This window comes from Sapajus apella, unplaced genomic scaffold, assembly GCF_009761245.1.
Source record: "Sapajus apella isolate SASKATOON/1434 unplaced genomic scaffold, GSC_monkey_1.0 scaffold62, whole genome shotgun sequence".
Taxonomy (NCBI): domain Eukaryota; kingdom Metazoa; phylum Chordata; class Mammalia; order Primates; family Cebidae; genus Sapajus; species Sapajus apella.
The window spans coordinates 9,661,737-9,673,205 of NW_022437002.1; the positions used below are offsets into that span (position 1 = coordinate 9,661,737).

An 11,469-nucleotide genomic window follows, 5' to 3' on the forward strand; every position below is an offset into this window, starting at 1 on the left:
ATGTGCTGTCATCAAGGAGTCCCCACAGGCAATTAGTTATCACCTCTATTCTCCCACGGCACCTGTTTTTACCTTAGCTATCACACTTTTATGATCGTATTACAACTTAAATCTCTGCAACCCAAAGTCTGGACCTTGGGCCATCAGTATTGACATTAGCTGGGACTTTGAAATGAATCTGGGTCGGGCACAGTGGCTCACGCCTGTAATTCCAGCACTTTGGGAGGCCGAGTCGGGCGGATCACGAGGTCAAGAGATCAAGACCATCCTGGCCAACATGGTGAAACCCCGTCTCTACTAAAAATACAAAAAAATTAGCTGGGCGTGGTGGCGCGTGCCTGTAAACCCAGCTACTCGGGAGGCTGAGGCAGGAGAATTGCTTGAACCTGGGAGGTGGAGGTTGCAGTGAGCTGAGGTCACATCACTGCACTCCAGCCTGAGCCTGGTGACGGAGTGAGACTCTGTCTAAAAAAAAAAAGAAAAAGAAATTAATCTGGGGCCCACCTCAGACCTACAGAATCAGAATCCGAACCTTAACAAGATATCACTGATTTATTTGCACACTAATCTTTCCCTGGTTGAACTGTGAGCCTTTCTAGGGTTCTCTTTCATCTCCGTCCCCCGAGCCCAACATAAGACTTGACACTCAAAGGTTTTTTAAGTTTTATTTATAATATGTATATGATAGATTTTAATTTCTGAAAAAATAAATACACATTATTAATAATAGTTATAGGTATATAATGATGCATAATCAAAATGGATTATCTTTATAGATAGAAAAACATGAAGATTTGGGAAAATGCATGTAAAATGTAAGATAAAATGTAAATTGTAAGATATAATACATTCACAAAAGGTATATAATTGTGTTGAGCTACATTTACAGATATAAAAAGATGAACAAATTACATTAGGTTTAAAAAAAAGACAATCTAACAGTATGTATCAATGATACCATGTTTGTTCTTTAAAAAATTTGTGAATTGGCCGAGCACAGTGGCTCATGCCTGTATTCCCAACATTTTGGGAGGCCGAGGTGGGAGGATCCCTTGAGCTCAGGAGTTTGAGCTGGGGAATATAGTGAGACCCCATCTATATTGAAAAAAATAAAATTTATGAATAGACACTGAAAAGATACACATCAAAATATCTCTAATGAAGTTTGTTTTAAAATTTTCTACTTAAATTTTTTCTAGTTTTCCTGTGATCTTTATAAAAGCGTATCACTTATAAGAAAAGTTATTTTCATTTTGGAAAAATATCTATACCCTTTACTAAGCCGCTTTACATTCAAAGGCCAAGATTTTTACAGCGCCCTGGGAAGCTGAAAGGTTTGAAAGTAACACCACTATTACATGGATGACGGTAGCGGGCCTTGGAAATGTGATCCCAAAGGAGTGACTCTGGGCTGGTGTTCTCCCACCCTGAAACTACTCCAGACTCAGAGGAATGTGGCAAGCCAGATGCCAGCTTTGGCCAAAAAAATAAACCCTGTCATTTTAGGAGTCTCACTATGCCAGTGACTTCCTCTGAGAGTGTAACAGTAATGAGGAACCCTTCAAAGACAAATCATTAGGAGTCTCACTATGCCAGTGACTTCCTCTGAGAGTAACAGTAATGAGGAACCCTTCAAAGACAAAGCATTCAGGATTCATGCTGCACCACCTCCCCCTGGTGGCAGGCGCTGGAAATTGGCTTGATGATAACTATTGCAATTGGTCAAAATTTTTTAAATATATTCCGTCAAAATCACACTTATTTCTTTAAATCATCAAAACCAGTTTTCCTTTTGTCGAGGATTCAAGTATTGACAAAAGACACAAAGCCAGGACCTGCTGTCAACCAGACGATGCTGTGGATGATACCAAGGGCAGTGTGGCTCTTTGCCTCCTGTCCTAGCCTTCCTTACCTCTTCAAGTCTACAATGGATGCAAGGCACTATGTTCTTCCTGCTTTCTCTCTATCTCCATCCACTTCCCTGAGCCTCAGAAAAGGGCAAGGCGCATGGCTCACATACTCTCAGCCACGGCCTGGCATGCAGCAGCTCCTTCAGACATCTAAGCACTAATCCCCCCCAGGACCCAGTCTTCAGGTTCAACTCATTGATATTTCAAATATGTCAGATTGAAATACTGACGTTTCTTTAGAAATAGCAGGGTGCAGCAATGTCAGTCTTCAACTGTGGTGCCCGTTGTCTCCAGATAAACACAGCTTCCTTACTCTTCCAGGAAGAAGGACACATTCAATAGGATATCTGAAATAGGAAGAGAGAAAAACTGGCATTATCACCTCTCCAGAGAATATAAAACACACAGAGGCATAGCAAGGGCATCTTTCTAATGTTTCCAAAGAGGTGGGCCACAGGGAAAAAATGGAGGAGAGGAGACATGAAGGAAGAACAAAAACCCAGTACCCTGTACAAGATCTTGGTGTTCATCTTTTGAAATTCGGTCCCAGGCCTTCGGCAAAGCTTGGATGTTTGCCAAGTCTCCCCACTGGATAGAAGAAAGAAGATACTTTCTCTTCAGGTACCTTCCTGGAAGTTAAGGACTGCTCAAAAGAAAATGAAATATGCTGAAGAAAAAAAAAAAAAACGCCCTGGTAAGAACCAGAAGGAAGTATAAAAGTGAAAGTGCAGATATCCTTACACTTTACCAAGTGGGCCTGATTAACCAATGCTACAAATATTTCCTACAATATTTACTAATATGGTTTTGTGCTACAGGGAAAGAGGAATATAACCATCCCTGAAATCTGGGATCTCAGCACGGTGAGGACAAAACCAGATCCTGAGAAGAAAAAACAAAAGTGACGTGAAAGGTAAAGCTCAGTGGAGGTCCTGAGAATCAATACATCCAATTCAGAGGACATCAGGGACACTCCAGCTGGTAGGAAACATAAGCAAAGGCACAGAAGCAAAGATGCATGGAATGAATTCACAGAAAGCAAATCTTCCAGTCTGCTCAGCATGGATGCCACATGGAGAGCAGTCGGCAAAGCTGAAAGGTGGGCTGAGCCAGAACAGAAAGAACACTGAGTACCAAGGTAGGGACTTTGAACTTGATCCCACTGGCAACAGGAGCTATTCCTATACAGTACAGTACAATTCTGATCCTAAGTAGCAGGATCAGAACCAGACTTCCTGAAGATACAGAGTGAGATCATTAATTGGAGTCAGCTTAGAGGGAAAGAAACTAGAGACAGAGAAACCTGTCAAGAAGCTACATGCAATTAAGAGTCCACGTGAGAGGTAAGAAGCCACGTAAGCAGCAGAGGGGACAGAGAAGGAAAATTGAAGAAGCACCAGGGAAACAGAATGAAAGGACTTGAAGAGTGACTGTGTCAACATTCTGGCACATAGCAAGTGCCCTGTAATGTCAGCCGCAGCTCTTGCTCCTTCTGCCCATGCTCCTGTTGCTGTTACTACTGCTGCTACCCATGCATTTAAAAGAGGAAATAGGCCAGGTGCGGTGGCTCATGCCTGTAATACCAGCACTTCTGGGAAGCCGAGGTGGCAGGATCACCTGAGGTCAGGAGTTCAAGATCAGCCTAGCCAACATAGTGAAACCCCATCTCTACAAAAAATATATATATAAATTAGCCAGGCGTAATCTCAGCTACTTGGGAGGCTGAGGCAGAGAACTGCTTGAACCCGGGAGGTAGAGGTTGCAGTGAGCCAAGATCATGCCACTGCACTCCAGCCTGGGCGACAAGAGTTAAACTCTGTATCAAAAAATAAATAAAAGAGAAAACAGGGTGGATTCTACAACTCAAGGAAAAGGGGGCTGAATTTGAGGGCTAGATTGAGGAGTTCAATTGTAAATTTGAGTTTGCAGTTCCAAGAACAATCTAGTTGGAGGCATCTGCAGGAAACCAAAAATCAAGACTAGAGAAAAGCAAAGCTGGGGTTTGGGAGTTATTCACATGAAGGCAGAAGCCTAAGCCAGAGGCTAAAATTTGGCATCAGGCAAGAACTGAGAAAAGACCAGGCATGGTGGCTCACACCTGGACTCTTAGCATTTTGGGAAGCCAAGCTAGTAGCATCACTTGAGGCCAGGAGTTCAAGACCAGCCTGGTCAACACAGCAAGACTCCATCTCCTAGGGAATTTGTTTTTTTGAGAGAAAAAGGTTAGAGCTTCAACTAATTGGTCTTTCCGCTTTTACCTTTGCCCCCAGTACCCCAAATCTTACCCCACAACAAAGCCAGAATGATACTGTTAAAGACATAGGTCTTATCCTCCTTACTCAAAAGTTTCTAAGAGCTTTTTCTTTCACTCAAATGCTTTTTATTCTGGGGGGAGGGGGGCTGCAGTTTGAGACAGGGTCTTAATCTGTCACCTAGGCTTGTTCACACCTAGGCTGGTGATCACGGCTCACTGCAGCCTTGACCTCCCAAGGCTCAAGCAATTCTCCCACCTCAGCATCCTGAGTAGCTACGACTACAGGTGCACACCACCATGCCTGGCCCAAAGTCGTTTTTTTTTTTGTTTTTGTTTTTTTTTTTTTTTTGAGACTCTATTACCCAGGCTGGAGGGCCGTGGCATGATCTGCAACCTTGACCTCCCCAGTTCAAGAAATCCTCCAGCCTCAGCCTCCCAAGTAGCTGGCACTACAGGCATACACCACCATCCCTGGCTAATTTTTGTATTTTTCTGTAGAGACAGGGTTTCACCAGGTTGCCCAAGCTGGTCTCAAACTCCCAGGCTCAAGCAATCCTCCCACCTCAGCCTCCCAAAGTGTTGGGATTATAGGCATGAGCCACCACACCCAGATCCCAAATTATTTCAAAGACCTTCAAGTCCCTACAAAGTCGAGCTCCGTCTTACTACCCTCATCTGCTATTAAGCTCCCCCTCATACTCTGCTCTAGCCTCCTATTTCCTGAATATACCAGAAATGTTCTTACCTCAAGGCCTTTGCATTTGATGTTTCCTTAGCCTAGAACTTTCTCTCCCCAAATATCTGCGTAGCTCTTTCCCTTTCCCTCTTCAGATGTTTGCTCAAATATCACTTTCTCATGAGGCCTGCTCTGACCACTCTATTTTAAATCGCAACCCTCTCCTCCCCTCCTCACTTTCCCCACTTTATTTTTCTCCATAGCACTTATCATCATCTGGTATTCTATTTTCCTTTTTTAATGCCTGTCTCTCTGCACCAAGAACAGTGCCTGACATGCAGTAGCTACTCAATAAATTATTAGAGGAAGGATTGTACAAAAGAATGCAGAAAGAATCCAAGTTCAGGAACCCCCAAAGAGAACTGATCCATACTATATAGTTTTCCAATCTTGTGAAAACTGAAATTTGAAAGACTTAGAACAGCTCTGGCTATGATCTGAAATGTGTGCAAAGGATATGAATTTCGATAATGCCTCTCAATATCTTGCAACCATTCCAACATGTCAGCCACAGAGGGGCTCGCCACTGAAGACTGCAGGACAGCATCAGTGCCAACTGTGTCTGCGTGTTGTTCATAGATCTGAAACACTCGCTCCACATGGCTGCTGACCGTGTCTCGCACCTTGAGGAGGATGGCTCTGTAGGAAAGAGTCTGACATTAGGCAATATCATGAGACAGGTATAAAGGAAGGTTTCTCAATTTTGGCACTACTGATATTTTGGACTACAGGATTCTCTGTTGTGGAGAGCTGCCCTGTACTTTGGAGGATGCTTAGGAGTATGCCTGGCCCCTACCCAATAAACAACAGGAGTAAACTATACCTATACCCTCCATAAGCCATAACAACCAATGTCTCTAGATGTTGCCAAATGTCCCCTCATTGCAAAACCATCTCTTTGTAATCCCAGCACTTTGGGAGGCTGAGGCAAGTGGATCACGAGGTCAGGAGTTTAAGACCAGCCTGGCCAAGATGATCAAACCCTATCTCTACTAAAAATACACAAATTAGCCAGGCATGGTGGCAGGCACCTGTAGTACCAGATACTGGGGAGGCTGAGGCAAGAGAATCGCTTAAACTGGGAGGCAGAGGTTGCAGTGGGCCGAGATCATGCCACTGCACTCCAGCCTGGGCAACAAGAGCGAGACTCTGTCTCAGGGGAAAAAAAACCATCTCCAAGCGAGACCAGTGGGATAAGGGAATTAGTGACAATGCCTTGGAGGTAGGAGTGGCTCAAGAATCAAGAAAGGGGCTGGGCACAGTGGCTTGATACCTTAATTCCAGCACTTTGGGAGGCTGAGGTGGGTGGATCACCTGAGGTCAGGAGTTTGAGACCAGCCTGGCCAACATGGCAAAACCCCATCTCTACTAAAAATAAAAAAATTAGCCAGGTGTGGTGGTGCACGCCTGTAGACCCAGCTACTCGGGAGGCTGGGACATGAGAATCACTTGAACCCAGAGGCAGAGGTTGCAGTGAGCTGAGATAGTGCCATTGCACTCCAGCCTGGGTGATAGAGTGAGACTTCATCTCAAAAATAAATAGAATATTTTAAAAATTAAAACATTAAAAAAAAAAAAAAAAAAAAAAAGCCAGGTGCAGTGGCATTCCTGTAATCCCAGCATTTTTGGAGGCCAAGGCCTTGAAGCTAGAAATTCAAGGCCAGCCTGGGCAATTTGGCAAGACCATCTCTACAAAAAATTTTAAAAATTAGCCAGGTATGGTGACAATCACCTGTACTCAGGAGGCTGAGGCAAGAGGACTTAGAGGCTACAGTAAGCTATGATCATACCACTGCACCTCAGCCTGGGCAACAGAGCGAGACTCTCTCTCTAAAAATAAAATAAAAAGAAGACAAAGTATTAAGTAAAGCACCCAACATTGTTTCGTGAAACATTCCAGTTATATATGCATGTATGTGTGTCTATGAATAATACAAAATATATTTTTTTCTGTAAGTCAAAGTCCAAAGCTAAAAACCACTGAACTAGAAAAAACCAAGTGCCTCTTGGGTGGTAGGCTTTGACAGGCAGTGTTTTATTCTTTAAATTGAGATGTAATTCACAAACCATAAAAGTTACCATTTAAAAGTATACAACTTGCAGTAAACCTGTTCTGTATGATACTACAATGGTATATAAATGTCACTAAAGGTCAGGCATGGTGGCTTACACCTGTAATCCCAACATTTTGGGAGGCTGAGGAAGGCGGATTACTTGAGGTCAAGAGTTTGAGACCAGCCTGGCCAACATGGTAAAACCCCGTGTCTACTAAAAATAAAAAAATTAGCCAGGCGTAGTGGCGGGCACCTGTAATCCCAGCTACTCAGGAGGCTGAGGCAGGAGAATCACTTGAACCTGGGAGTGGAGGGTGCAGTGATCTAACGGAGGTTGCAGTAAGCCAAGATTGTGCCACTGCACTCCAGCCTGGGTGACAGAGTGAGACTCTGTCAAAGGTGACAGACAGATCTAACAACTGTATGATTTTCTACATTAACTTATCCATCATTTCATGAGCTGCTTTACCTCTCTGATCTCATCTTTTTTTTTTTTTTTTTTTTTTTTTTTTTTTTTTTTTTTTTTTTTTAGAGACAAGATCTGTCACCCAGGCTGGAGTGCAGTGACATAAACATGGCTCACTGCAGCCTTGACCTCCTGGGTTCAAGTGATCCTCCTGCCTCAGTCCCCTGTGTAGCCCCCGTGTGACCACAGGTGCCCATTCCCAAACCCAGATAATTTTTTGATTTCTTGTAGAGTCAGTCTCACTTTGTTGCCCAGGCTGGTCTCAAACTTGTGGTCTCAAGCAATCCTCCTGCTTCTGCCTCCCTAAGTGCTGATATTACAGGCTGAGCTGCCATACCCAGCTGATCTCACCTCTTACCAGGCCTCTGCTCCAGTCATACTATTCTCTCTTTTTTTGAGACAGAGTCTTGCTCTGTCACCCGGGCTGGAGTGCACTGGCATAATATTGGCTCACTGCAACCTTCACCTCCCAGGTCCAAGAGATTCTCCTGCCTCAACCTCCTGGGACTATAGGTGTGCACCATGATGCCCAGTTAATTTTTTGTATTTTTAGTAGAGATGGGATTTCACCATGTTGTCCAGGCTGGTCTCAAACTCCAGACCTCAAGTGATATGCTTCCCAAAGTGCTGGGATTATAGGCATGAGCCACCGTGCCTGGCCAGTCAAACTACTCTCTATGCACGCTACTCACACCCATGTCTTGACTCAGTTTACACCTTTTCAACCATCAGGTTTTAAATATCACTTCCTCCCAGAAGTTCCTCCCTCCTCACAAGCCATACTTATTAATATCTTAAGAAATCTCACAATTTAATTCACTGTCTATTTCTTCTGTTCTATTAAGAACAGGAAGTAAGTCTGGTTCATTATTGTATTCCTGGCATCTTGCACTGGTGCCTGATGAATGCATTTTGTACAAATAAATAATAGGAATGTCCTCATCTGTGACAGTTTCCTATTAGTCTATGGCACAGACTGTATATACTGGAACTTTCTTTTGTTCTGGTTCAAGGAAAGGATACACATGCCCTGTCTCTTCTCTGCCCTTAATAACCTATAACTCTCATCCTGGACAACAAAGTAAGCCTCCATCTCTACAAAAATTTTTTAAATTAACTGGACATAGAAGTGCATGCCTGTTGTCCCAGGTACTCAGGGGGCTGAGATGGGAGGATCGCTTGAACCAGGGAAGTCAAGGCTGCAGTGAGCTGTGATCATGCCACTGCACACCAACCTGGGTGACAGAGTAACACCCTATCTCAAAAAAAAAAAGCCTGTAACTCAGATACTGGGTCTGACAACAAGTGTATCAGAACTTAGAGATGTGCTTCTCCTGGGCACAGAGATTCCAATCTACAGCAGAACAAAGTGGTGATTAAGAGCTCTAGCTTTTGTGTCAAACACCCTTGAGTTAGAATCCCAGCTCCACTCTTTACTAGTTGTGTCGCTATGGGCAATCTGCTTGAGCCTCAGTTTCTTACCTGCATGGAGTAAGTGCAGTTAAGTCAGAGATATGTTGAAGAGACTTTATGACGTAATATATGTAAATCCCTTAGCTCTGGGACCTACTAAGTTTACACAGCTCCTCACTGCCTTTTACCAAAGAAAAGTATAGGGGAGAGCTAATACGCTTTCTTTGCTCCTTTTCTGTTCTTTTGTGGTTTCTACTAAGCCCACCACAACCATGCCTAGTCTCTGACAAGGAAAATACCAGAAAATGGCTTTCTGACAGAGGTCCCACTGCCCCAGATGGAAAGTAAGGAAGGTTGAGATACCTCCAAATGCCATGCTTTCAAGGAGAAAAACACCTTCTAGACTGATCCTAGCTACATATAAAACACCTCGCTTTAAAATTCTTCCACCAAGAAAGAGCACTACGGAGCCGCTTACAGCCTTTCCCCTAGCTTGTCCAGGACGATGTCACCAGCCGCCAGCTGCTTACGCCTCAGTCGCTCTTTTAAGTCTGGGAAGGCCCGAAGCGCCGGCACATCCTCAAATCTCAGGTTCTGTGCGGCCTGCAGCTGTTCCGCCAGGTTGCTGAGGGAGACCAGGAGGGGCTGGCAGTCTAGCAGGGCGCTCTGCCACAGGCTCTGCTGCTCCTCCACCACGGGGAAGCACTTCTTCAGGGCCTCCTGCACAGCAAGCAGAGGCCGGTCTTGAGTCATCTTCTGTTGAAAAAGATAAAAACATAAAGAAAATAACCATGTAGGGGTGCCAAGTCAGTCGGGGAGGCACTGGGTCGAAGGTGGGCGGTCATCTCCATCCTCGTGTTTGGATAGGAGTTGTCTCACCTCCAGAAGTGGCTTCTTTTTTTTTTTTAGATGGAGTCTCACGCAGTGGCGCGATCTCGGCTCACTGCAACCTCCACCTTCCAAGTTCAAGCGATTCTCTTGCCTCAGTCTTCCCAGTAGCTGGGATTACAGGTGCCTGCCACCACGCCCAGCTAATTTTTGTATTTTTAGTAGAGACGAGGTTTCGCCATGTTGGCCGGACTGGTCTTGAACTCCTGATTCGCCCGCCTCGGCCTCCCAAAGTGCTGGGATTACAGGCGTGAGCCACCGCGTCAGGCCCTGCCTCAGCTTTGTGAAGGAGATCCTGGCTTTACCTCGGGAAGGATGACCTGGATAGGGCAGTCTCCTGCTACAGAGAATTCCCGGCATCCAAGCGCCGTCTATTCTCTGACCCAGAGGCCAGTCTCCCCTGCCTGAGGCTGCCGGTCGCCTTCCTGAAACCAGGAGAGACAGCCAAAGTGTGAGAACCCTCCAGACCTGCACACACACCCGTAGTCTGTCTGCGTGTGCTCAAATGTGACCACCCCGCAAAGCTCCTCTAGCTTGCAGGGCTACTGAGTCGCGAAAATATATCGTTGTGCCGCAATGACTTCTGGGTACTGTAGTCCCACATGTGGATTGGCCACTCGGCTTGAAGCTTCCTTGGGATGTTGCAGCCGTCCCAACACGGCAACTTCTTATTTGTCAGTCTGCGGCAGTTTAAATTGGTGGCGGTGTTGCCACGTCCTATTAGCTGGGAGTCTCTTCCTCTCAGCTTGCGCCTCCGGCTATGCCTTAATGACACATTTTACAATGTTTGTGGCACAGCCAACTGGCAAAAACTAGTGAATCAGGGGTTCCTGACGTGGCAGCTCTAGCTAAGATGCAGGGGGACGTCCTAGGTGCCCAGGGAAGTCGGGCGCATTGGGGAGTGGGGTGAAAGAAGCCCTGAAACCAAGAGGCTGGAAGCCCGACTTGCCCAGCATAAAAATACCTGCTGGGGGGAGCCTGCATTAGGTACCGGTTGTCATCACCTCTCATCTTGGCCATCTGCCTGATGAAGATCCTCAGGCACCCAGCAGACGGGTGTCACCCCCATCACCCACTGCCCAGGGCTGACCTCGGGCGGAAGAGCTACATTCAAGTACTTGTTGCGTGTGGAGCAACAGGACAGGCTGGAAGGGAGAGAAAGGACTCTCCAGGAAGGGCCAGGCTTGCCAGTGCCCCCAAGCTTGCTGGTGCCTATCAGGAGCCTGCTTGGCACCTTTGCTTATTTCCTCAATTGTTCCTGAGCTCAGAGGGGGAGAGGCAAGATTATCACCCCTACAGTCTATAAAATGCACACTTAAACACAAACACAACCCCTCTGACATGGCTTCAGACCGCATCCACAGGTGAAAAGCACCAAATCCAAACAATCATAGCACAAACTCGTCAAGAGCTCACCAGTCTGGCCGTCTGGTCGCCGTCCGCCTTGAGACTCAGCCTGAGCTATCGCTCTGATCCCTGGAGACTTCAAGACTAGCCTCTAGCCTTGCTGGGCCTCAGCACAACCCCTGAGCAATCCAACCCTGTGGCTGTGGACAGATGTCAAGATGCACAGTTAGCACCTCCGACTGGACCGCGGCTCGGCGGGGCTCGCCGTCTACACGCCCAACACCCAGGGCTGCCTCCTGCCTTGGGCTCCCTGTTGTCTGGCGACCGCTGTTCCTGCTGCAGTCACCGTATGGCCAGCTGCCAAGCGCCGCCACCTGCACCTTAAGTCGCGACCCCGCACT

General features: G+C 46.0%; 1 protein-coding gene across 4 annotated transcripts; it reads right to left on the reverse strand.

The window, feature by feature from the left end:
* Window positions 1–1,595: 1,595 nt before the first annotated feature.
* Window positions 1,596–11,361, reverse strand: CUNH1orf109 (chromosome unknown C1orf109 homolog). 4 transcript variants are annotated; one of them, XM_032246995.1, is made up of 6 exons: window positions 11,138–11,361; window positions 10,042–10,146; window positions 9,312–9,589; window positions 5,360–5,539; window positions 2,417–2,535; window positions 1,596–2,257 (listed from the first exon to the last, which is right to left on the reverse strand). In XM_032246995.1, the coding sequence occupies exons 3-6, from the start codon at window positions 9,584–9,586 to the stop codon at window positions 2,220–2,222; spliced, it is 612 nt and encodes a 203-aa protein (XP_032102886.1). In that variant the 5' UTR covers window positions 9,587–9,589; window positions 10,042–10,146; window positions 11,138–11,361; the 3' UTR covers window positions 1,596–2,219. The 4 variants fall into 4 exon arrangements, with proteins under 4 accessions (XP_032102886.1, XP_032102887.1, XP_032102889.1 ...); XM_032246996.1 differs by lacking the exon at window positions 10,042–10,146; XM_032246998.1 differs by lacking the exon at window positions 11,138–11,361 and having other exon boundaries at window positions 2,417–2,539; window positions 10,042–10,247.
* Between the last annotated feature and the right edge of the window lie 108 nt (window positions 11,362–11,469).

Excerpts from the sequence above, each read along its gene's own strand:
- CUNH1orf109 (XM_032246996.1), bottom strand. The coding sequence starts at position 9,586 with ATGACTCAAGACCGGCCTCTGCTTGCTGTGCAGGAGGCCCTGAAGAAG. Across the intron at positions 5,540-9,311 it reads GACAAGCTAGGGGAAAGGCT|AGCCATCCTCCTCAAGGTGC; the intron begins GTAAGCGGCTCC and ends TCTTTCCTACAG. Across the intron at positions 2,536-5,359 it reads GAGAGGCATTATCGAAATTC|GTACCTGAAGAGAAAGTATC; the intron begins ATATCCTTTGCA and ends ACTTCCAGGAAG.